This window comes from Mytilus galloprovincialis, chromosome 7 (assembly GCF_965363235.1).
Source record: "Mytilus galloprovincialis chromosome 7, xbMytGall1.hap1.1, whole genome shotgun sequence".
NCBI classification, from domain to species: Eukaryota; Metazoa; Mollusca; class Bivalvia; order Mytilida; family Mytilidae; genus Mytilus; species Mytilus galloprovincialis.
The window spans coordinates 37,609,996-37,637,920 of NC_134844.1; the positions used below are offsets into that span (position 1 = coordinate 37,609,996).

General features: G+C 33.1%; 2 protein-coding genes across 10 annotated transcripts in view; one reads left to right on the forward strand and one right to left on the reverse strand.

Moving 5' to 3' along the window:
- The window catches only part of LOC143082909 (uncharacterized), a 92,438-nt gene extending 81,489 nt beyond the window's left edge, over positions 1-10,949 (forward strand). For all 3 annotated transcript variants that reach the window (XR_012980503.1, XR_012980502.1, XM_076258912.1), the window contains exons 2-3: positions 3,481-4,187; positions 10,724-10,949. Coding sequence is in view for 1 of the 3 variants with exons in the window: in XM_076258912.1 (XP_076115027.1) it covers positions 3,481-4,187; positions 10,724-10,891 (875 nt within the window). In the remaining 2 variants the exon portion in view is untranslated. The remainder of the gene's footprint in view (positions 1-3,480; positions 4,188-10,723) is intronic.
- An 11,576-nt stretch (positions 10,950-22,525) lies between these two features.
- Positions 22,526-27,925, reverse strand: part of LOC143082910 (alpha-1,3-mannosyl-glycoprotein 4-beta-N-acetylglucosaminyltransferase C-like) — a 33,534-nt gene continuing 28,134 nt past the window's right edge. For 6 of the 7 annotated variants that reach the window (XM_076258915.1, XM_076258916.1, XM_076258914.1 and 3 more), the window contains 2 exons: positions 25,437-25,500; positions 22,526-24,404 (listed from right to left, as the gene is read on the reverse strand). In XM_076258915.1, the coding sequence (XP_076115030.1) occupies positions 23,245-24,404; positions 25,437-25,500 (1,224 nt within the window). In that variant the 3' untranslated portion in view covers positions 22,526-23,244. Of the gene's footprint in view, positions 24,405-25,436; positions 25,520-27,925 lie in introns of all 7 variants that reach the window. The other variant, XM_076258919.1, reaches the window with a different exon arrangement.

Sequence of the window (27,925 nt, forward strand, 5' to 3'; positions counted from 1 at the left end):
TATACTTTTTTTCTGTCTTTAAGAAAACAATTTTTAGTATGTTTTACGGAAATATAATAAAAAATACTATGATGAACAAACCCCAATAATAAAGAATAAACAGTAGAAATGGTTGAATTTAGCATCTTGAATATCGAAGAATAACATGATATTACATCATGAATGTTAGGATGATGCTGTTTATAGGATTCGTAAATTTAGATATGATCCATGTTAACTCATTAATCAGGTATACGGTAAATATGATAAAAGGTAAGATAAGCAAGATCGAATACTACAGGGAATTAGCATTGATTCAGATAAAACACAAAACATTTAAGTATAATATAATAATACGGTGAACAACAATTCGACCTCTATATAAAAAAATATAAAAATCAAAAGTGAAACTATGGAGCCAATTCTTCGAATAAACTTATTTTGGAAAGTTATCAAGTTGCTGTCTTCGTTATAGTACAATTACGTAACCTGTTAACACGAAATTTATTTACAGACAAAATGTAGCATTAAAAAATACGGTATAGACCTAATAACAAGCGAAAACTTACTGAACAGATTGAATAAAATGTAAAAGATAATTAGAAGTCTGGCATCAACGAATGGATAATTTGAGATTAGAAAATAAAGACCTCATTAGAGATTAGGACATTACCTGGAATTACTAATATTAAAATGGTATTTTAAGCCAGGAAGAAAAGATGATTAAGCAATAGTCTCAAAATAGCAGCGAGGCATCATTATTTGAAATTAAATTTCAAGATCTATAGACCAAGTTTTTTTTAAATTCATATTCAAAGAAATAAACTGACTCATGATATAGCATTGTAAAAATCAAGTGCAATATCAGTTTGCAGCAGATTTAATGTAAAATATGACAATTCTTTGACGAATTTCTTAGAATAGATCTTTATATATTCACCCATAACTATCTTTCTGTAATGTCTATCATAAAATAGAAAATGGAAATGGGGAATGTGTCAAAGAGACAACAACCCGACCATAGAGCAGACATAACACGATTTCAATTTTACGACTATTCTAGAAGGCCAAGATTTCATTCAGTGTGTTCACGTTGTTAAGTTTAAATTTGTTTTCACTTGATAGATTTTAAGAGTATTTTTTTCTATGAAGTGTCAACCGATTGAGCTTAAAAAATAGTCATAATAGTAAATGTTTGTCACCATGATATCGCGTTCAATCTACCATTTCCATTCAAAGTATGTATTCATACCAAGTAAGGAATATATATAATGGGGTTTGTTTCATCACAAGACTTTGCCAATAATATTTTACCTTTGCCTCTGTACATCTGATCTTTTTTTTCAGGACTATAAAACTGCAATATCAACATATTATATAACTTCATTCTCTGTCATATTATCAGTTAGTAATAAATCTCGGATTACTCTTGGGAAATCCAGCACTACCAATTTCTTGACCGATTTCATTGGTTAAATTTAGCAATAACAAATATATATTCTACTATTTCAAGAAATTTGATCCTAAGATTAGCTTATTTTATAACTGAAACGTGTTTACCTCTTTTTATATAACTGACATGTTTATGCCCTCACACAAAATAGAACATCACAAGCATATTTCGTATCTTTGGACGTACGTCCAAACGAAAGGAACATCATTAATGGTGAACTGTGTTTAACATTTCCTTACTTTTAGGTTTCGACCGAGATCTTGAATTTAGGTTGCAAATCACTTAGATCACTCTGAATTTGATGGTTCTCCTGTTCAAGTTTGATTCATGATGTATTTATGCTGCTAAAGCTACCGAGGTGTTATGCTAACGCAACTCGAGAATGCTAGAGCTACCGAGGTGTTATGACTAACGCAACTCGAGAACATTAAATTAAAAAAAAAAACACCTTATAAAAGTTACTACAGAAAGCTTTTGGTTTGCAATGAAAAGAAGTGTCTTTGTATTATCCTCGAATCACACTTGAACTTAATTACCAGAAAATCTTTAGATAAAAAGAATTATCAAAATAGTAAAATAGTTCATTTACATATATCTAGAATGTTTTAAATTTCACAATTCAGATGATGTATGTAAAATCTATATGACCTTGAGTTTGGACACTATCATTCCAGAATATGTTAATTATATTTCATAATGATTCCGTCACAACAAAAAGTTGCTTCCCTTTATGACCTTGGTTGTCCTTGATGGAATTCGTCACCTAGATATATATTGTTTTGCTGACTGATTCGTCTGTAGTAAAAAGTTTAATTTAGAAATTGAATTATCCAATATCCCACGTATTGGAGAACCGAATTACTATAATTATACACTGTTCTTTTTCTGCAAGGCAAATGACTTCTAAAACAGTACGCTGGGACATATAAATCAACACCGGCGATATACCTTATTTCATTCTATATACAAATTGAAGTAAATTAATATGTGCTACTAAATAGACAATGACCATTTTTATCTAACAACTAAACACTAAGTCTAATTCAAGCTTGGTTACTTGAAACTTTGTAATGTAATAACGATGGTAAAAACATTCGAAATACATATGTAATTAAGTTGAATAAACTGCTTAATAACCAAACATTTTGGTAACTATTTTCGCGAGCAATTTTTTTAAAGGAAGACAAATCGCGAAATCGAATCTTTGCAAATATGTCTCCGCTCTTTTAAAAACATCAGCAATGCAAATTTAGAAAATGGCAAACATAACTATTGAACATTGTATATAGATCTATATAGCATAGTCGGCTGGATAAGATTAAACGCATAAAAATACCTGTTTTATATATCCCTTTGAAATTCAGCCAGAGAAGAAGAACTGGGTCTTTCTTCATTATACTGAAAACCATAACTAAATTATGATTAAATGTCCTTATAAACAACGTTATACTGCGGAGGTCTTACAAATACTCCATGAAAGCTCCTTCAGTAAAACTAAAATTACTACCATATATTCAAGCAAACTTGCAGAAATAACCTCATTTCATTCGAATGGGAACTGAAACAATGTAAGTTTAAAAGTTTGGATGTTTTATTTACCATGATATAAGATTATGTCGAGACTTAATTGCATTAGATTTCAAAGACGTCTTTCTTGATTACGTTTAATTGTAAAACGAACTTTACCATACAAGCTTGATAAACAAAAAATGAGACCATATGGTATTAATAGATTATAATATTATACCTTCTGTAATAGATTTCAGAGAAATGTATTTGCTTGTGAGATGTCACTTGCTGTTCGTGTATATTAAATACAAGATATGCACAATTATTATTGTTCTTGACATTACTTGCTATGAGGTATTATGTCACTGACTGCGTGTGCAATACAAAATATGAAGGTCACTGACTTTTGCCTATTATAATTTAAGTATACATATTACTGATATAACGTATTTGGGACATGTTAGCCGTTATGACTCGACACAAAACTACCAATCTTATTATTTGTGTACATTCTAATATATTTTTTTATTATTTTACAGAACACTCGTTTCCCTCTCAACACTACCAACTGGCTTTGGAATACCCAGTAACTACCACTAGTTTACCGAACAGTCTACCGGAAGTTATAGAAGTTCCGGAGTTGGAAAGGCCACCGGAACAACCAATTGAAGTGATCTCAATATACCCACCGGCTACGGCGGTGGGAGATAAGCCATTTAAAACAAAAAATGGCCATGGAACTATATTTCACCATAATGCGAATGGTGATCTATCGATGTCTTCGATAGAAACATCACCAAAGAAGATAAATGGTGATGTGTCAAAAGAGAGCTCCCCTAAGCGGGACTCTTTAAGTAGTAGCAAAACTAGCAAGGACAATTCGCCAAAAAGGGAAAGTAGAGCTAAACTACTTTCGAAAAGTATTCAAAAATCTTTTTCGACGTTTGGATTATATGCCAAGCGGAAACATGAGTCCTCTAAAAAGGACTTTAAAGAATTCATACCGATGCAAGAAACACATTCCAAACCCATTCTGAACAATGCTAAAGTTATTGTGTGTAATGGTAGCATTCAAAAACCTCCCGCTGACGGTCATCGGACCCCCTCCCGTTCATCTTCACCTCAACCAGGACCTAGTGGTAACGGTGTACGTAACCCTTCAAAACCAAAACGTGGAACAGGATGTCGCTATGAATTAGTTAACACATGCAGTAGTCCAGAAGTCGAAAGATGTGAAATTACTGTGGTAAGATATATGTATGGCTAATGGTAGTTCTGTGGTTTAGGTCCATGAGATCATATCTATTTATATAGATATGTGTGGAATAAAGCATTGTGTGTCAATGATTTATATTATAGATATTCAATAATGCTATTTTGTGCGTACAAGACCGCTGTTCACAACATGCTAAAATGTACATTGTCTTTTTTAGAAATCAAACTTCATCTTTGATGTGTTGACCTCCAAAACTTTAGAAAAAAAATCAAAAAAACAGCATATCAATATTCGTATAATTCATGTAAAATCTTTGACTTTCATAAAATTTTCATTTTCTAGTAACTTGAATTCATATAAAAGCAACTTTGATGTCTAGTGCTTAAAGCGATTTTAAAATATACACGAAATACACTGAAGTCTGTTTATTAGGATTTCTAATTTTCCTAGACAACCCTGACAAACAAAAATCAGCTCAAGACAAGCGAACATGTAAAAAAACTACTAGTATTTCAAAACACTCACAAGTCAACAACAACTCCTTTACAACCGTTTCAGTGCATATCACATTAGAATTTTATATATTCATATCATTGGTGTGCCAAGTTCCCATTGTTCTATGTTTCGTGTTATACAAGTAATAGCAAATTGACCTCATATATCAACTAGGTTATCTGATCAGATACTATAAATATAGTGGATCGGTTACCGAATGGATTAAGGCGGTGACGTAGTTGATACAGATCAGAAGTAAGAAACTAAATGGGTTTATCAATGCCCATGCTGCGTCAATCTTTAAAGACCTAAATGTTGCAAAACACTTATCCTACCTCCATGACAAATATGTTATTGTCCCCGCAGATAAAGCCCCAAACAGCATAGTTTTTGTGTGAAAAACTCATTACATTAACTGCTTGATAAACGAATTAGGTATTGACAATTCACTTGGAAACTCAACATTACCCTCACGACACTTAACAAAGAGGAAATACTGGATAATCATAAGTCTGTTCTATGTTCCTTTGGAATTTCAACCAAAGATGAAGAAGTGGATCTTCCATCACTGTATTGGATACCTAAACTACATAAGTTCTCCACGAAACCTCTTTCTAAATTATTATCAGCAATCAAAGTGGGCTTCAAAGTTATTGTGAGACTGCCTATTCTAGATGTGGCGTGAATCAGATGTGGATACTAAAAAATTCCAAAGATCTTTTAGAGTACATACAATCTAACTCTCGTTCATCTTGCAATAGTATTAAAACATTTATCTTTTCTACACTTTACACAAGTATTCCACATTCCAAACTAAAAGACAAATTGAAAGAGTTGGTATAGCTTTGTTTCATAAAAAAGAATGGCCAAACGTAGATACAAGTATCTTGTCTTAGGGAGGCATACATCCTACTTTGTGAAGGATCACTCTGATTCAAACAAAAAATCGTCTGAATCTGACATTATCAAGATGCTTGATTTCTTGATTGACAACATATTTGTCACGTTCGGAGGACGTGTTTTTCAACAGATTGTCGGCATTCCAGTGGGAACCAATTGTGCCCTCTTCTTGCAGACTTGTTTCTTTATTGTTATGAGGCTGACTTCATACAGGAACTTTTTAGGGAGAAAGATAAGAAGTTAGCAATATCCTTTAACTCTACTTTCCGCTATATAGATGATGTTCTTTCTCTAGATGATTAAAATTTTGGTGACTATATTGATCGGATCGCATCTATCCCATCGAACTAAAGATAAAGGATACAACAGATACAGTTAAGTCGGCCTCATATCTTGACTTACATCTAAAAATTGACAATGAGGGTCGGTTGAAAACAAGACTTTAAGACAAAAGATATGATTTCAGCTTTCCAATTGTGAACTTTTCATTTCTAAGTAGCTACATTCTCACAGCACCTACATATGGGGCATATATCTCCCAATAAATACGATATTTCCGTGGAATAACCGTTTCACAAATATCGGATATTTTCCTTACGTCGTATCTACAATCCCCTTCCCTTTCAAGAATGTGACCTACCGAATTAGACTTTTTACCGGATGTGTTATAACATGAGCAACACGACGGGTTCCACATGTGGAGCAGGATCTGCTTACCCTCCGGAGAACCTGAGGTCACCACCCTTTTGATGGGTTCGTGTTGCTTATTTCTTAGTTTTCAATGTTGTGTCATGTGTACTATTGTTTGTCTGTTTGTCTTTTCATTTTTAGCCATGGCGTCAGTTTTTTTTTTTTTTTATTAATGAGTTTGACTGTCCCTCTGGTATTTTTCGTCCCTCTTTTACAAAATAGTGATACTAGTAAGCTTAAGTTACATAGGCGAAACCAAAATCCATCATTGGTTCAATAGCTTTCTTGAAAGCAACAACCATTGGTTCATTAGTTTTCTTGTAAGCAAATTATAAGACTTCGTTCGCAATTTTTCTTATAAGCAACAACATTTGGTTAACTAGTTTTCTTGCAAGCAGCATCCCCTATTTCACTATTTTCTTGTAAGCAGCAACCCTTGGTTCACTAGTTTTTTTAGAAGTAGCAATCCTTGGATCAATAGTTTTCTTGTAAGCAACATGCCTTGGTTCATTAGTTTTCTTGTAAGCAATAACCCTTGGTTTATTAGTGTTTTTGCAAGCAACAACCCTTAGTTCATAAGTGTTCTTGTAAGCAACAACCCTTGGTTCATTAGTGTTCTTGTAAGCAACAGCTCTTGGTTCATTAGTTTTCTTGTAAGTAACAACATTTGGTTACTAGTGTTCTCGTAAGAAACAACCTGTGGGTCACAAGTTAGAATATATAATACCGTATCAACTAGGAGAAATATGATCTATATGCAAGCGCTGCTGAACGGTTGCTACAGCAAACTCAAATGCTTGTTTCTTTTTTCTTGGAAAGATATACATCTATTGCTGGACGGACAGACATCACAGTTGATATATCAGATAGTGCAAAGATCATGTGTATTTGTATTTATCCTGCAATCGAGCTTTCTTCTATAACAATACAGGTGTACAGATAACATGAAGTAATATACGTATACTATACGTATAAAGTCTCGTGGTAACATGTTTTTATGCTAGCGAACAGTTATGTCAAATTACTTCTTTGGTTTTGGTGACTTAATAATCTTCTGTAATAAAAGACAGTGGTAGTTGAAATTTTGAACTGTTGCTGTACAAACCAATGGTACTGCTAAAATTCTTTGGAACCCCAGGCCATTTGCGGAAATGTCTGTTGAACATCCTCTCTAAACTTTTAACTTCGGTTAGAGGTACTTAGTTCATAAAAAAAAAATATCCTTAGTAATAGTCCATGCTGATATCACCATGCCTTGTACTTCCAAGATAAACCAGACTTGTCAATAATGTCCATCTACTTTCCTGCCTGTGATACAATCTCACCTACACTTTCTGTCGTTTAAGGAGTCTCCAAATCTGCTTTCTCTATGTTTGTTGGAATGGTGTCTCCTCCAATTCTGATCTTTCTGTTGTGCACCTTTCTTTCTTTAATATCAGACTCCTTCATTTTGAAGGCTTGACCTTCATGCGTTCCCAGTTTATAAGCTCAACCAGATCTAGCTTTCAAGGACTGACTTTGCTGTTATTGTCATGTCATTCATGAATGCTCTGGTCAGTGACTGACTGACCCCCCGAACGACATAAAAGGTCCTCTGCTCATCTTCTCTGCTGATTTTACTGGTAGATTCATAGCTGCATAGAATAGAACTACTGATATGGTACATCCTGTAACGATTCCCACTGCTAGCCTTTGTCATCTGTTGTGTAGTCTGCAACTGTAAACATCCTTATAAAGTTGTTGAAATAGTGCTGAAACATTGCCAGGTATGTGGTATTTTTTCATGGTTAAGTCTAATAGCTTGTGTGGTATATTTCCGTAAGAGTTTACCAGGTCTAACCACAGGACAGTCAAATTTCATTTATTCTCTTTGGCTTCCTCGATAATCTTTGTTAAAACGCTTGTATGTTTGAGGCACCAGGTACTCCAACTTTCTTAACTGAGGTGTTAATATAGTCGTTCTCAATCATATATGTTGTAACCCACTTTGCCAGGATTGCAAGACAACCCTTTTCTTCAACGCTGAGAAGTGATATGGTCCGAAACTGTTTCAACTCTTTAGAATTTCCCTCCTTTGAAATAAAACAACCATCTGATTTTAACCACTAATCTGGTAACCGATATCTTCTCCATATTAATTTGGTAAATCTCTAAAGTTGTTTTGCGAGGTTCGGATAGATCTTATAAACTCTGCATGGAATACCGTTTGGTCCTGGTGCTGATGCTGCTCTCTTTTATTAAAACTGTTGTTGGCCACTTAATCCGTAGTGTTGGTGGGCACCTTCTTGCCTATGATGTTTCTCTCCTTCCTGTTGACTGTTAGGATTCATTCCTAACTGATCATAAGCTGTATTTTCTTCCGTGACTTCCTTCTCTTGTGTTTCCTGATTCATCTTCTCCTCCGTCTGATCAGGTCGGCATTTGAGTCGTTCAAGAATTGGTGTCACTGAACAGCCCATCTTTGTCCTTTCTCATTCTTACATATCTTACTTACATAACTACAAACTCTAGATGTTTTAATTTCCTGACTCGCTGTCCGTGTTTCAGTTCCAGTTGTTTCCGTTGTCCCTCCTGTTGGTCGTCCATCCTCCTTCGCTCTAGTACGACCATGTGATTGTCTTGTTACATGTCGTTAGCAATGCTTTAGGCTATCCATTGCTGGTGTTATACTCAGGTCTGCCAAAGTGTTGTATGCCTTGAAACAAGTCTTCCCCGGTTGCCAACAGTCTTTCCTTGCTGTCACCATCATCTCAATGGTTGCCAATTAGTCTTTACTAATAGTCACTAGAGTCGCCAGATGTGTGAATACCTTAAATATAGTGTTTCCACTGCTCTTCTGGTTCCATCATGAGTTGGATCCCCTCTCCGCGACCGTTTTGGTTCTGTCCACTACAATATCCAGGGGTGCGCAGACTGAGATGATCAGACTCAGCCAGAAACCAGCTAGCTCCACCACTGTTCTTCCCTTTCCTTCCATACCCAACCAGAAGCTATTAATTGTTTTTTAAATATCTGCTATATTTGTACTCCGCTCGCAACAGGAGTTGTATAGGTACGCTTAAGATCAACATATAGATGACATATTATTTGTACCGTTTTTCGTAATCTTAGAACTTGTTTCCTAGATTAAACTACAACATTCAGAAATGCTGATAATTCAAAATTATGAACCATTACATGATGAAAATATAAACTTTAACATGCAAAAAAGAAATACGAAAGATCTCAGAGGGACATTTAAACTCATAAGTCAAAAATAAACTGCCAACGCAAGGGCTAAAAAAAGAAGATTTACCAATAGACAAATAAAATACACAAAATACATTCACAAAACACAGCATAGAAATCTGAAGAGCAATCAATACGAACCCCACCAAAAACTGTTGAACATTTGATTAGAAAAAAATCGTTATACAAATAAAAATACAAGAGGAAACATAGGGAGTTCATAAACCATAATAAGTACTAGTAGTTTGACTGCAAGATGTGTGGTCATTGTTTTACCAAAAAGTACAAAACCATACACTATAAACTCAGTAAATATATTTACTTGTCCATGTCAGCATCATAGAGCAGAATGTGCATTGTTTATATGCAACAGTGCAAATGGTATTAAATGATAATCATATACATGTACCGATTTTCCATATTATACATAATAAGGAAATCTAATTAAAGTCTTATACCAAAATTTATGAAAAAAGAGATGCATGAAATGTTAAAAATATCCAGTAAGAATATACCATAGAAATGTGCTTGTAAAGTAAACGTTTGAAAAACAATAATAAAAGATGGGGAAAATTCTGTCCATGAAATTTTCAAACATATGACAATAATTATTAGAAAGAAAAATTATGCAGGAATACGAAAACATGAGTATACAAGATGTATATATATATAAAATAAGAACAGCGTGTAGTCATTTCTAGAAAAATAACAATTTAAACAGTTGCCGATGAAGTGTTATAAATAATCATTGCAAAACAAAAAGTATAACCAAAATAATTCAGGAACATTTTTTCATGTCTATTCTTTTATCTTTTGATTCATGTTTCAAAATATACAATTATATAAATTGATATTTTTCAAAACTTCAGAAACTAAGTGCTGAAACTTTGTACATAAAACTAGAAACAAACTAACGTTAAGATGACAACACATTACTTATAAGATATAATTGTATTTAAAACTTGAAATGATTTAAAATATGATTTATTATATGTATACCATGAACAAAATTTGCGTTACTAGACCAACCTTCACCCTAACCTTCACCGGGTACGCTCAAGACATTTACTGTAAAATTATGGTTTCAATATGTATAAAATATAATTATTTCTCTGCAAAATGAAACTTTATAACTTACGACTGTGCTAAAAAACAAAAATTATACAAAGATCAGAGATATTGTTTTTCATAAATCTTGATTCTTATATCATAAACAATTACGATGGATTGTAATTATGGGATGTATTTTTCAGGAACCGACAGACCTTGAGCAGACGGACGCCCACGATGGTAGGCTGATACATAATGAGAAGGAGCAAGCATCATTACGCGAGGCCGCTGACAGAGGCACAAAATTCATTGCTGTTATCGTGATCCTGTTGTTTATAACATTGGTTGTGCTGTTACTAACTTTTGCATGATCACACAAGTATATTGATAGCATTTTGTTACATTAAATAAATTATTATATAGATTCAATCTTGTTTGAGTATTTTATGTATGATATTTGAATACGGTAAGAAAACAGAAATAGTATAATTGAACTGATTTTTGTTTGAATGTTTTACATGTGCCTTTGGGGGCCATTTAAGCTTGTAATGTGGTATCGCTTTGCTCATTGTTAAATGTCATACGGTGACCTATTACTGTTGCTAACTTTGACATCACTTGGTCTCTGTCGGATAGTTGTCTTATTGGCAATCATAACACATTTTCTTATTTTTACATACTGGTCAACAATCATAATTCTCATCAATGTTTGCAAGCGTACAATCACAAACTTCAGATAGCTTTTATGACTTACGAAACATAATTATTAAAACCATGCAAGAACATATTTTAAAACGATTCAAGTAAAATGTTACAACTATTCTCCAAGAAGATGGAACACACTGTGGAAACATAAACATCAATATCAAGCTAATCAACAGACAAGGATGTGAGTCAGTACTAAACGTTACCAAATACTCATGTGAGTCAGTACTAAACGTTACCAAATACTCATGTGAGTCAGTACTAAACGTTACCAAATACTCACATTGAACATTCTTCATAGCAACTGAAAATGGCGCATTCTGAGTTTATTGCGTTCGAAAATTCACAGTGTTTCAGTTTTTTGCTATTCTAAAAAAAAAAACAGGACTAGAGTTCATAATTTTGGCAGTTTTTTCGACGTTTTGTTTTAACAGAGTAGATATAAGAATAAAACATAAGCATTGCCTTTGTCTACCACACGGTGTATCACATGCTGGTGACGATACTAGGCATACCTGATATAACTCCAGATTATGTACAAATCGTCTTTTCGGTGGGAAGTAATTTATATTTCTTTATGAAACAATTTCTATACTTTGGTGATAAACAAGTTAATGGCAAGCAAACTAGTTTGAAAAAAAAATACATTTCAGTTCCTTTTAACACTGGTTCCTTTTGTGCAAATCCGTTATTGATATTGGGCAGTAAGGCCTGTGTCTATTGCAAAGTAGGATATGCATACCATTTCTGAGAGCCTGATATGATTCATTTTTAATTTAATGATTGAAATCAAAAATCTAATACCGTCCTGGGCCCTCGGTCATAAAACTCTGACTATACTCGGAGTATAAAACTTGTGCTCGTTATACCAAATCCAATAATTTGATTGGTCGATATCGGAGTCTGAGAAGGAAATTGTGCTTGATAATTCTATGACCGTGTTATACCTATTCCAAAGCAATATTTCTGATATGTTTGCTTTGTATAAAATTTCTATCGTGTTCTGGTTCCTGAATTCTTTTGTTTTGTTTGTACTTTTTTACAAGTAATTCCTGCAGATACAGATATGTGCAACTGTTCGTATAAGCATATAACTACAATGATTTAAAGATATTCTTGATTAACCGTTCCTTCTCAAGATGAAGTAGTTCTTCGTCGTAAAGTATAAACTTTCTCTACAAAAAGACCACTTTGGCGAACAACATGATTTGATGTTCATCTACATGTAGATACATATAAGTATAGATCCATTCCAAATGCTTTGACAGTATCGAGCAAAAGCTATACTACATTCTTGACAAGCAGAACTCATTTAATCAGAAAAGAATCTCGGCTTGTTATATAATATCATCCGAAATAAGGTCAGCCAAATTTGGACAAATTCAAATAATGGATAGATTAGAGAGCCAGGTCACATCGGAGCGACAAAACTCGAGGATTGGTTTCTGAACTAAGGTCGATACTATCAGAAAGCAAAGGAGATGAAGTATAATCGCAAATAAGACAACTATTCTCCAGAGACTAAATGACGAAGATGTAAACTATAGGGCACTGTACGGCCTTCAACAAACAGGAAATTCTCCTACCTTATAAAATAAAAATTGAGAATGTAAATGGGGAATATGTCAAAGAGACAACAAACAGAGACCAAAGAGAACATGACAGCCGAAGTCCACCAATGGGACTTCAACGCAACGCAGCGAGAAAATCTCGCAACCGATGGTGGGCCTCAGCTGAACCCTAAATAAAAATGTGTACTAATTCAGTTAAAATGGACGTCATGCCAAAACATATAAATGAAATAAAATTAAAAAAAAACAATTCAAAACAGAAAACAGACGGCATATTTTATTTTGAAACAGTAAACGAAAAACGCACATGACAGACAGCAACAATCGACGTCCACTGGATTATACATGCCCTTAACTTTGGATAGGTATAAAAAGATTTTGGTTAGTTTTTTTTATTTTAGCTTTCAGCATTCCCAGAACATTTAGAATGATAAAGATGAGTAAAGTTAAAAGTTGACTAAAATGACTTGAATAGTTGTTTGTGGTATATACGAAGAAACTTTATGAAATTATGACACATTAGACAGAATTTGGACCAGTGCATACATACCCACTACGAATATGGTGTTCTGCCTATTAGAAATTGTATATATTTTATCAATTCACATAAACAAGACATCACGAAAACAAATCTTGTATGGGGTTCTGTCGAGAGGAGTGGTTTTAATGTTAAGCATAACGAATATCCAGAACGCTACCTTCTCAGTTTTGACATGAAGCATTCCTCATTTCATCGAATAATGGCAAAACAAAGACAAAAATCAACGATGTCTTATTGAAGTACTTTTTAATTGTTCATATAAAACAAGTTAGAACTAATAAAACATAATAATAGGCTTATTATTTTGTACGTAAGACGTGCGTTACGTGTACATAAAAAATCATCAGTGGTGCTTGAATTAAAACAGTTTGTAGGCCGAATAAAAACCTTCAAATACAATAAGCGTAACTACGATAACCATTTCCGCGCACACGACACGTGCATGTTCTGCAATCGAAGGCACACCAAAGAACAAAACATACTTAGCTCATCTTTTTGCAGGTCGGTCGAAAAGAATGATGAAAATTACAGGCATATCTTCTAAAGAATCATTAGAGAAACAGATTCCACCACCAAATTTCGTGTAATCCGATATCTATCCACCACGGCTGGTAATCTACACACGCAGAACATTTGGTTCTGCAATGAAAACCGTGAGATGATTTCCCGGTTGTGCTTGAGTGTAGTAATTGTCACCGCTTCAAAAGGTATGTACATTTCGAAATTGCAATTTTCTTCTTGAACTGATCAATATATTGAAAATCGGAGAATGCTATGCTGTGGTGAATACTTTAACGAAGAGATACATGTATGATTTACTGATGATTTACTGTTGTACGTGGAGTTGAACACCTACAAAATCAGTTACCCCAAGAGAAATTGCTGAAAAAAAGATACATTTAATTTTTGAAATGGTTCTATTAACAGGTTGGGAACAACCCCACTTTACCGGTATTGTCCCTACAACGAGGGGTTGTCTCACAAAACATGTCCAACTTAACAGATTAACAGACCTACTAGTTCAAATTTACTTTTTTTTCTGTCATTGGATATGCATGTCGTTTTGGGCGGCGTGTACGCTTTCCGGTGTTGATAGACGTCTTACTAAATCTAAAAACCTCACATTTTCATTTTTTCATGCGTGAGGGGATCGGTTCTGGTTGAGGACATCGTGAATGCGTGAGGGGACGTGAAATCATTTCTTTATATCCAAGCTATAAGTCGATGAAAGTTGCCTAAATTTGGTTAGATTGTTCATGAAAAAAACCTATTTGTGTTCATAAAAAAAAATATGAGATAGAATTTTGAAATAAATTGTGAGAAGATAGGTTTTATAATATGTTTTACGAAGAAAAAAAAAAGAAAATATTGTGTCAACGATTTTGTTTCTTGCTACCAATTATGTAAAGTTAAAATTTTACCTATCAGCCCAGTATCATCATGAGTATGTAAGATTTTTACGAAAAGAGCTATCTCCTCTTGAATTGCTTATTTGAAAAAAATGATTGTGAAAACACAAACTTTGATCTTTGTTCAAATATTTGGATTTATACAATAAATCACCAAGTTATCTGTATACTGTGGAATCATTTATTTTCTTGGGTATCAATTTTCGTGGATTGCTAAAAACTTGCACATTTGTGGATATTTGATTTGCCAATTTCTGTATACAAAGCCTATTGAAAATATATTATTCGTTGCACATTTGAATTCGTGATTAACCTGTACCGCGAAACCCTCGAAAATTGGTATCCAACGAAAAATAATGAATCCACAGTATGAATAAACAGTCTACCAATAAATTGCAAATATGTCTCCAAAGTAGACGGGTATTTGTCCAAAATCGCAAATTTGGAGACATATTTGCAATTTATTGGTTAGACTGCTTGTTCATATAAAGAAAACTTTGTGATTTATTGTTATTTCAAAACTCCATCTCATATTTTTTTTATGCACACAAATGTGTTGTTCATGAACAGTCAAACCAAATTTAGGCAACTTTCAACGACTCATAGCTTGGATATAAAGACATAAAATGAAAATTTTAGGTTTTTAGCGTTATTAAGACGTCTATCAACACTGGACAGGGTACACGCTGCCCAAAACGACATGCATACCCATTGACCTTTAAAAAAAAAGTAAATTGGAAATTGTAGGTCTGTTAATAGAACCATTTCAAAACATTTTTTAGGCAATTTCTCGTGGGGCAACTGATTTTGTAGGAGTTCAACTCCACGTACAACTTACAAGAGTAAATCATACATATATCTCTTCGTTAAAGTATTCACCACAGCATAACATTCTCCAATTTTCAATATTTTGATCAGTTGAATAAGAAAATTGCGATTAAGCAATGTACATACCTTTTGAAGCAGTGACAATTACTCCACTCAAGCACAACCGCAAGATCCTCTCGCGGTTTTCATTGCAGAACCAAATGTTTAAATTACTAGCCGTGTCCACTCTCGACAGTTTAATTTTTAACATTTAAAACACTCGTCAAGCCTCGCGTTTTAAATTTGAAAATTTAACTGTCTCGAGTATATAAATATCGTATCACACTCGAGGAAGTAGTAGAATCTCTATGTTTCAAATTAATGGCAACTCGAGATTTTAGTTATTGATGAAGAAAGCATGGTAGTGATAAATAGACTTCCATTGGGGCAGAAATATTGGCTGAAACATTGGTTGTGCCATCGCCTACGGCTCGACGATCATATTACTGCATATATCACATTAATTATACATGCCAGTAAATAATTGTGAGGCAACAATAGTATTTCCAGAATCAAAACGCTATAAACCATTCTTAATACTGCAAATCAAGATAAACAAATTGAGAGAAGGGAGGAGAAACTAATTTCGACGACAGGGTAAGCGTCTTCTGTAATGTATGTTCAACCCACGTGCACCCTAGTGTGCATGGTGGTGATGTAATTAAGTCCGCCATTCACACTATTTTTATTTAAATTTTACATACTTCTCGTTGATTTCAAAGATTGTAAAAATATTTGGCTTCAACCATGTGTCCGGGAATAATTTTGAGTATTTCATATGGAGTTATATTTGTTTACAAAACTAACGGAATAAGTATAATTCCGGATTTTGATCCCAGCTCGTATTAATTGATCAGTTTTTTAATTTAAATGGCGACTTCAAGTTTGTATATTATGTACATATTTTTGTTGTTGGACCGTACGCCAGCTGTTAACATAAGTTTTATGTGTCTCGAATTATCCTCTGTATTTCGTTTCAGTCTCCTTTTATCCTCAACTGTTTATCATATGAAATAACTGAGATTTGGAGTTCATCAATGAGACAACAACACCGACACAAATAAACAAAAGACAACTTCTTATCGTTAACAATATGTTTTAACCAGTTTACACTTCAGCGTGACAGAAGTGCATGTATTTTATAAAATGAAGAGTAAGCAATGTAAAATGACGTTTTATTTTATTTTAGTTGATGTCAACGACAAAACATGTGCAGATAATACTTCCAATAATTTTTCGCCAAGCTCAAGACATGACATTTCTTATTTGTGGCAAATGCGAGATAACTCTGAACTACAACACAACAATAAAATACAAAACAAAAGTAATTTGTGTTCATGCGTTCGAGAATATTTTTTAAAGAACAAATATATTTATTAAATGTTGCGTATGACATAGATTATATGTTTTTTAAATTTTAATCTTCCTATTTCATTCTTAATTCCAATCTTAAAGGCTTGGCAATTCCCATGCAGAGATTGCATAGTGATAATCAGACACGCCCGATATATAGAATGAGTTTTATATGCATTTTTTTCATCATTCGATCAAAGACATGTTTGGTAATCAAAGACGTTGTAGTACCAAAGTCGTCGAATGGCGCCACCTAAATCAAGTCGTAAGGTGTGATATATTTATTTAATTTTGCTTGTGACATAGTTTATTGAACTATTTTGGTAATTTCAATCTTATCCAAGTCACAAAGACTTGATGATCCCCTGAGATTGACTATTGTGAGTGGCAAATGTAAAATTTATTAGAAACGACAGATAGTAAGTGAATTGTGTATGCATTTTCTTCAGTATTAATTATTCAAGATATGTTTTAGTTATCACAGACTTTCATGTTGTATAACCTCAGCCTACGGATGGAGCCATTCTAATCGTGCCGTAAGGTGTGGTTAGTTGAAGGACAAAGTAAAGCATATTTCCTTTGAAAATAAAAGGACAATCTGCTTGTTGTTTACCGAAGATAGTAGTATAGAAGGGGCGAAAGATACCAAAGGGACAGTCAAACTCATCGATAAAAAATAAACTGACAACGTCATGGCTAAAAAAAAAGACAAACAGATAGATAATAGTACACAATACACAACATAGAAAAATAAAGACTAAGCAACACGAGCCCCATAAAAAAGGGGGGTGATCTCGGGAGCTCCGGAAGGGTAAGCAGATCCTGCTCCACATGTGGCACCCGTCGTGTTGCTTATGTTATCATAAATCCGGTAAATAGTCTAATTCGGTAGGTCACATTTGTGAAAAGGGAAGGGGATTGTAGCTACGACATAAGGAACATATCCGATAGTATTTGTAAAACGGTTATTCCATAACGGTCAACCAACTCGTGATGGCGTCCGTAAAATTAAAGAAGGGATAATTTCAACTTCACCATTTGGAACTCTTGGTTTAATAGCTTCCTAGTAAGCAGAAATCCTCTATCAAGGAAATCATGATTGGAAATACAAGCCCGGGAACATCGTAATATATACTCCCTTATGCAGGCGCTGCTACTTAGAAATGGAAAGTTCACAATTGGGAAGCTGAAATAATGTCTTTTGTCGTAAAGTTTTGTTTTCAATCGACCCTCATTGCCAATTTCTAGATGTAAGCCAAGATATGAGACCGACTTAACTGTATGATGACTATCTGAGGTATCTTGTATCTCTAGTTCGATGGGATAAATTCGTTCAACATAGTCACCAAATTTTGAATTATTTAGTGAGAGAATATCATCTATATAGCGAAAAATAAAGTTAAAAGGATATTGCTAACTTCTCATCCTTCTTCATAAGAAGTTTCTATATTAAGTGAGCCTCATAATAATAAAGAAACAAGTCGGCAAGAAAAGGGGCACAATTGATTCCCAACGGAATACCGGCAGTCAGTTGAAAAACTTACCAAATCTGTTGTCAATCAAAAATTTGTCTCGCGTGCATCCAATTCCTTTCATACGTTTCATGACACAAACACGACCTTGGTTGATTCAGGTTTGGTTTTATTTAACGTTGTCATCAGAACGTTTTATATGGCTTGAATTCACCTGGTTTTAGTAATTTAGGACGCTCGAGCTAGATCACAACTAACCATTAAATATTTTCTCTTTACAAATGCATTTGTTTTTGTCTGAATCGCTGACTACGTTTGTTCTGCATGTAGAATTTAGTTGTAGAACATATTTCGCTGTTTAATTATTTTCATGCAAAATACGAGACCACAGTTTGCGTACCAATGTTTAATTAACACCTCTGTGTATTTGAGTCTTGTGTTAGTTATTTTTTTGCTTTGTTACTTGTAAATCGAGCCTTTTCCCACTGATTTTTGTCCCTTTGTGTTTTGTTGCATCAATGTCGCAGGTAAAGGGAGTTTGACCGCATTTAAACATTTTAACCTCGCAACATTTTGTATGTGCATGTCCTAATGTCCAATGTTATTCATTGGTTGCTAATTGAGTTTCGATTGTTATTTTATACTTCTCACTTAATTATTTTACATTTTGCCGCCGTTTTATATTAGTAATAAGCTTGCTATGCGGTGATACTAAGAAGCTAACATACATGTACGTAATTGGTCTCTGGTGGAAAGTTGTTTGAATCATACTACAACTTCGTATTTTATTTAATATCAAAAATACTTTTATTAATTTATTTTTTCATTCAGTGGGAGCCACCTCATTTCAATATGTGTAGAGAACCATGTAAAATTGCTTAATGGGGAGATAAAGTCATGTTTTTCGAATGCTATTCGAAATTTCAATTCCTCTTTAGTAAATGCAATCAACAGCTTGCAATTTCGTTCTCCTTTTTAAGCATTAATGTGACAAAGTATATTTTTACGTATTTCATTAATTAGTATTTTACATTTTATCATATGCCAGATATTAGACTTGATTACTTCACTTTGATTATTTGATCTTTTGATTTATAGTTCATTATCTCTTCACACTTTAAAATGTATGAAAGTTCTAGTCAGTCATACTTCATTGGGCATTTAAGGAAGGGCTTTAAAATATCAAATTAACAATAAATAGAATTTTTTTCAAAAAAGTCTTTTTTATAATTTTTAATGTTGCCATGCTTTTTTTTTTTTAAACTATTGAGTATTCAGATCAGTAAATTTTCCAGAAAAAAGTTATATTTCTTAATTTTGGAAGATCTCATCTCACAAACTGCCCAGACTAAAACGATGACACTTTACATTGTAAAATTGTAGGAACCTTCCTGTGGACGTGGCATTTAATAAGATACATGCACATAACTTACTTGTATTTTAAGAGGTTTACTCTTCCAATAACATACAAGGAGTTTAAGGCATTTTGAAAACTCTGATGCCGTACAAAAAAAATACATATAATTTAAGATAATAAAACTATCATCGAGTACAACCGGTTGGCGTTGAATAGTATACATGCACATGAAGTTTAAGATATTTACTCTCATGGCTTCCAATAACATACCTGTACACATGTATTTTAAGATATTTACTCTCATGGCGTACAAAAACACACATGTTGTTTAAGATATCAACTCTCTTGATGTTAACTCTCATGGAGTAAAACAAAATACATGTTGTTTACTATATTAACTCTCATTGCGCACATTAACGCACATGTAGTTTATGATATTAATGTCCATGGCGTACAATAACACACATGTAGTTAGCTAAGTATAACTCTCATGGTATAAACTCTCTTGGTATACAATAATATATGTATCAATTTTCAAATATTAACTCGCATCATCGTATTGCGTACAAACACATACTTAAATGTAGTTTAAGATATGAACTGTATCATGTAACATGTAATATTCAACTAACCATTTGTAACCATGTTAAAGTATCATATTCTAATCCAGACTTGATTTAACATGTATGCGATTTTTTCAGTATCCTGCAATCTGAATAGTGCAATTTGTTTTCCTTTACACTTTTGATTTCACTGCATAGCACTGTTAAAGATGTGTTTATTATTTAGTGTGCTTTACTTACAAAGACTGCTATTTCTTTTATAATTAACCACCATTGTTGACTCTTTGTAAATGTTACCTTCAGACAAGTCACCATAAATTTATTTAATTTCTTTTCTAAATTATCTGCTAAAAAAGTTCCGTTTTCTGAATATCCCAAAAATATGTTGTTAAAACACTCTATGCGGTTGTCACCTGAAATCTTCACGCTTAAACATGCGTCTAATCGACCATTCTCTATCATATCTGTAGGGTGTTGTTGAGACCCTGATAAAATAACTACTTTTTCTAAACTTTGCGGTTCGTCGAATAAAATATGAGACCGACTTAACTGTATGATGACTATCTGAGGTATCTTGTATCTCTAGTTCGATGGGATAAATTCGTTCAACATAGTCACCAAATTTTGAATTATTTAGTGAGAGAACATCATCTATATAGCGAAAAATAAAGTTAAAAGGATATTGCTAACTTCTCATCCTTCTTCATAAGAAGTTTCTATATTAAGTGAGCCTCATAATAATAAAGAAACAAGTCGGCAAGAAAAGGGGCACAATTGATTCCCAACGGAATACCGGCAGTCAGTTGAAAAACTTACCAAATCTGTTGTCAATCAAAAATTTGTCTCGCGTGCATCCAATTCCTTTCATACGTTTCATGACACAAACACGACCTTGGTTGATTCAGGTTTGGTTTTATTTAACGTTGTCATCAGAACGTTTTATATGGCTTGAATTCACCTGGTTTTAGTAATTTAGGACGCTCGAGCTAGATCACAACTAACCATTAAATATTTTCTCTTTACAAATGCATTTGTTTTTGTCTGAATCGCTGACTACGTTTGTTCTGCATGTAGAATTTAGTTGTAGAACATATTTCGCTGTTTAATTATTTTCATGCAAAATACGAGACCACAGTTTGCGTACCAATGTTTAATTAACACCTCTGTGTATTTGAGTCTTGTGTTAGTTATTTTTTTGCTTTGTTACTTGTAAATCGAGCCTTTTCCCACTGATTTTTGTCCCTTTGTGTTTTGTTGCATCAATGTCGCAGGTAAAGGGAGTTTGACCGCATTTAAACATTTTAACCTCGCAACATTTTGTATGTGCATGTCCTAATGTCCAATGTTATTCATTGGTTGCTAATTGAGTTTCGATTGTTATTTTATACTTCTCACTTAATTATTTTACATTTTGCCGCCGTTTTATATTAGTAATAAGCTTGCTATGCGGTGATACTAAGAAGCTAACATACATGTACGTAATTGGTCTCTGGTGGAAAGTTGTTTGAATCATACTACAACTTCGTATTTTATTTAATATCAAAAATACTTTTATTAATTTATTTTTTCATTCAGTGGGAGCCACCTCATTTCAATATGTGTAGAGAACCATGTAAAATTGCTTAATGGGGAGATAAAGTCATGTTTTTCGAATGCTATTCGAAATTTCAATTCCTCTTTAGTAAATGCAATCAACAGCTTGCAATTTCGTTCTCCTTTTTAAGCATTAATGTGACAAAGTATATTTTTACGTATTTCATTAATTAGTATTTTACATTTTATCATATGCCAGATATTAGACTTGATTACTTCACTTTGATTATTTGATCTTTTGATTTATAGTTCATTATCTCTTCACACTTTAAAATGTATGAAAGTTCTAGTCAGTCATACTTCATTGGGCATTTAAGGAAGGGCTTTAAAATATCAAATTAACAATAAATAGAATTTTTTTCAAAAAAGTCTTTTTTATAATTTTTAATGTTGCCATGCTTTTTTTTTTTTAAACTATTGAGTATTCAGATCAGTAAATTTTCCAGAAAAAAGTTATATTTCTTAATTTTGGAAGATCTCATCTCACAAACTGCCCAGACTAAAACGATGACACTTTACATTGTAAAATTGTAGGAACCTTCCTGTGGACGTGGCATTTAATAAGATACATGCACATAACTTACTTGTATTTTAAGAGGTTTACTCTTCCAATAACATACAAGGAGTTTAAGGCATTTTGAAAACTCTTATGCCGTACAAAAAAAATACATATAATTTAAGATAATAAAACTATCATCGAGTACAACCGGTTGGCGTTGAATAGTATACATGCACATGAAGTTTAAGATATTTACTCTCATGGCTTCCAATAACATACCTGTACACATGTATTTTAAGATATTTACTCTCATGGCGTACAAAAACACACATGTTGTTTAAGATATCAACTCTCTTGATGTTAACTCTCATGGAGTAAAACAAAATACATGTTGTTTACTATATTAACTCTCATTGCGCACATTAACGCACATGTAGTTTATGATATTAATGTCCATGGCGTACAATAACACACATGTAGTTAGCTAAGTATAACTCTCATGGTATAAACTCTCTTGGTATACAATAATATATGTATCAATTTTCAAATATTAACTCGCATCATCGTATTGCGTACAAACACATACTTAAATGTAGTTTAAGATATGAACTGTATCATGTAACATGTAATATTCAACTAACCATTTGTAACCATGTTAAAGTATCATATTCTAATCCAGACTTGATTTAACATGTATGCGATTTTTTCAGTATCCTGCAATCTGAATAGTGCAATTTGTTTTCCTTTACACTTTTGATTTCACTGCATAGCACTGTTAAAGATGTGTTTATTATTTAGTGTGCTTTACTTACAAAGACTGCTATTTCTTTTATAATTAACCACCATTGTTGACTCTTTGTAAATGTTACCTTCAGACAAGTCACCATAAATTTATTTAATTTCTTTTCTAAATTATCTGCTAAAAAAGTTCCGTTTTCTGAATATCCCAAAAATATGTTGTTAAAACACTCTATGCGGTTGTCACCTGAAATCTTCACGCTTAAACATGCGTCTAATCGACCATTCTCTATCATATCTGTAGGGTGTTGTTGAGACCCTGATAAAATAACTACTTTTTCTAAACTTTGCGGTTCGTCGAATAAAACATGAATTGTGTCATCAACTACAGGGGCAGCGTGAGCCCAGAAGTATCCATCGTCTTTAGAGTATGCTAAATCTGGCAAAAAGTCTGGTGATGTTTTCAAAGTCGTATGAACTTTAGCAGGTGGGTTATCCCCATGTAAGGTCTTTTTAATGTTATCAAAATATTTGTCCTTTAAAGGTTGTATTTTCCCTGGCAATGAAGAATGAAATCCAACGTGTTGAAAAAGTGTCGGTCGTCTTATAATGCGGCTTCCTTGTAAATTCAAAATGTTGAAATATAAAAATGTATAGTCAACAGGTTGTTCTTCATAAAAAAGCAGTACCGTTTTAGCAAGTTTTTCTAAATATTTTGAATGGTAAAGTTTACCAATGAAGCCTAATTCCGAAAATTCTAAACAGGTCCAGTCTGTCTTTTGTTCTTCGATAAACTCTTTTATAATATTTAGATATCCGGGCACTGTAAAAATGTCATCTTCCATCTGCATGTAATATTTTGATAGCTCTTTGCTATACAGCCATAGAAAGGCATAGTCGACATTTTGTTTTGACCGCCATTTTCTTTTTGCTATGGGATCGTTGTATGTATGATTTAGATGGTCTAACGATGGGTAAAACTCTGTAGGTGCCTCTATTATTTGTAAAGTTCCATCTCTTACTATTTTTGAATATTTTTGTTCGATAATGTTTGCCATTTCATATTTCCATGTTGCATTGAAATCTGCGAGAAAGATGACAATATAGATATTCTGTATATTTTCTTGATAAGTGCAGTTTAAAAGAGAATCCAGGGTTTCCAAGAAATAGTTCGATTGCTGCCGTCGCACTGTAGGAATACCTATTGTCAGAAATCCTGTAAAATAAATGTCAATCTAGAATTATAAAGTACTTTCTGAAAATAAAATAGGTACTGTCGTTAAGGAAACTCATTTAAAACTCTGAATAACATTGGAAGTTTTCACAATTTCCTACAATTCAGCTTTTTTTTAATGTAAGGTCGACTTTTGCTAATCGACTTTGGGATCCCGCTAACATGTTTAACCTCGCCACATTATTTATGCATGTGCCTGTCCCAAGTTAGGTGCCTGTAATTCAGTGGTTGTCGTTTGTTTATGTGTTACATATTTGTTTTTCGTTCATTTTTTATATCAATTATAAGGCTAGTTTTCTGTTTGAATTGTTTAACATTGTCATATCGGGGCCTTTTATAGCTGACTTTGTGGTCGTATGAGCCAACTATCCACAAAAGACCAAAATGACACAGACATTAACAACTATCACCGTACGGCTATAAAAGGCCCTGATAGTTTACATTGTGCATTAAAATTACAAAAAGGATGATGAAGATGGCTGGCTGCTTAACATCCATGGCCATTAGCAAACTTATATGCATATTCAGGACGTGAACATGTTAATGCTATATGATTTTTTACCCTGCTTTGTACCAAACCGACACGCTGAACGGAAATTTTAACGTGCTATTTTATAAGGTGACAATCCACTGGAAGACATATCACCTTACCCGGTCATATTTTTCTGTCTCCGAACCGACTCGTATTTGCGCTAAATCTTTAATGATTCATACGTAGCGGTGAAGCAGCAAATACCCAATTTTAGGATAAATGTTTATTTCAAGTAAACAAGTGATGTGTTAACTGATTCACATGTTAAAAATAATTTTTATATTTTAGAGGCAAATACGCCAGGGGTCCATTTAACTATGAACATCAGACAAAATATCATACTTTGACCAATAATGGTTTACTTTTACAAATTATGACTTGGATGGAGAGAAGTCTCATTGTCACTCATACATTTGTACCACATCTTCTTATATCTATAGACAAGAAAAGCTATACTAGTAAAAAATATAAATGATATTTACGCTGATTCGAGTTTTCAATTTTGAACATCATGGCTTTTCTTTTCCAGTCTGGTGATAATGGCGGCTGTAAAATAAGGCAGGATCTATAAAAGGTAAAGTTGATGGCTATATAAAAGGTAAAGTTGATGAATGCATAAAATTTGTGACAGTCTATTGTAGGTGGAAGCTGCAGACAGTGGAATAACTTTACGTTATTTGCGTTCAAGCATATTTAACCAGAATAAAAAACTGAGTCTGAATACGCTTTACCTCACTTATTATCGGTTACATGCACATATATAGTCATACAGCATAAGCCTCCGTAGGTTCAAATTGTTGCTTTCGGGTAGATATATTTTTTTTTTAATTCACCTCATTTGTTAAGCAAACAACTTTTTCTTCTTTAAATATGGCGAACCATTTTAGTGTTAAAGTTTACTGAGACATAAAAGAGATGAAGGAATATGTTGCAAAGAAAATCCACAGAGGCTATATATTTGGGGCTACATGTAGGTGTAGGATTAAATAGTACTGTTTCTGTAGGATTAAATAGACTAAGTGTTCCCCATGAAATGATGTCCCATGGCAAAATTTCACGGATATGACATGTGAAATTTTGTCTGGGACATTTTATTATAAAATATTGTCCACTTCTGTGTAATAGTGTCCCTTGAAAATATATTATATTTTGACCTTTGATGGATATTGTTTCATAGTGAAATCATGTCCAAATTGCATAAAAGTCTTTTCTAATACCCTGTTTCAGTTTGTCCTTATCAATAACAAGTATAATGCTTTCCTCTGTGTTTTTTGTCAACATGTATATAAAACATTTCATTGTTTTTAATTTCAAATTGCTTGGTCTTCCTTTTAAATGAACTTAATTCTTTCATTATTATTAAACTCTGCATGGGTGTATCGACCATCACACAAAAAGTCATATATAGCTGTTTATATTCACCACTTTCCATTTTTGTTTACATCTGTGTTGTCTTGATTTAAATATCAATTATGATTTAACTAATTGATTGCTAAATTATTTCCCTTCTTTAGGGACAGAAAAAAATAGGTACATTATGAAAAATTGTCCCTTGTAACATATTTTTTTATAAAACATCCATGAAATTATGTCCAAGTACTAGGGACAATTTTTCACTAAGGAAGACACTATTTTATAGTTTAAAAATGTGATATTCTGTCCCGTTAACGAAATTTCACAGATGAACTGTCAAATATAGTTCAAGAAGACGCAATTTCATGGGACATTTTTTTGACTTACATAGGAAATATTTATGATGCATTTTGTATACAAGGAGGTTCCGTATCATCTTAATATTTTGATATCTAGTAAAGCGTTCCTTTTGTCCACTTCATGACTGACATGAAATTTTACTTTTAATACAAGTTCATAAATATAATTCACATTTCAATACATAGTCTAGAGGTCGGAAATAAAGTGGTTTAAATGTGAGTTACAAAGATATTTCTAACTAAAATGACCCTATATCTGACAAAAATAATCGATTGGTAAAGAATGAAATACTTTTATGAAGTGCTTTTGACATATGCTCTCTTCAACGTGTCTCTCAGTATGTGCAAACAACTGACGTTACATTAATGTGATATATATTCATTTGATATTTGAGATAACGAACACTGATTTTGTAAAACCGTTTAAAACAGAGTAACTTAAAAATGTTATTTTTAATATATGTTTATGTAAAGAAATAAGTATGCAATGCTCTCGAAATCGTCCTTGACCTGCATGCTCCAATACATTTTATGAATTGTTACGACCATTCCTAGTGTTCGGACACCACACCCATCGCACGTACACTGTGCGTAAACAGATATAGTTTTCAGTTACAATATTATATCATGGTGTTTACTGTGCTCATTTTTTTTTTATCATAGTGCTTACTTCCTTCATTTTTTTTATCATGGTGTTTACTTCGTTCATTTTGTATCATGGTGTTTATTTTGTTCTTTTTTTTTATCATGGTGTTTACTTCGTTCATATTTTATAATGTTAACTTCGTTTATTTTTTTTCATGGTGTTTACTTCGTTTATTTTTTATCATGGGTTGTACTTCGTTCATTTTTTATCATGCCGATTTGTTACTTCGTTCATTTTGTATCATGGTGTTTACTTTGTTTATTTTTTGTCATGATGTTTACTTCGTTCATTTTTTTATCACGGTGTTTACTTCGTTCATTTTTTGTCATGGTGTTTTCTTCCTTCAATTTTTTATCATGGTGTCGTTCATTTTTTATCATGGTGTTTACTTCCTTCATTTTTTTATCATGGGGTGTTTACATTCTTACATTTTTTGTCACGATGCTTACTTCGTTCATTTTTTATCTTGGGGTGGACTTTGCTCACTTTTTATCATGGAGTGTACTTCGTTCATATTTTATCATAGTGTTTACTTCGTTCATTTTTTATCATTGGGTGTACTTCGCTCATTTTTTATCATGGGGTGTACTTCGTTCATATCTTATCATAGTGT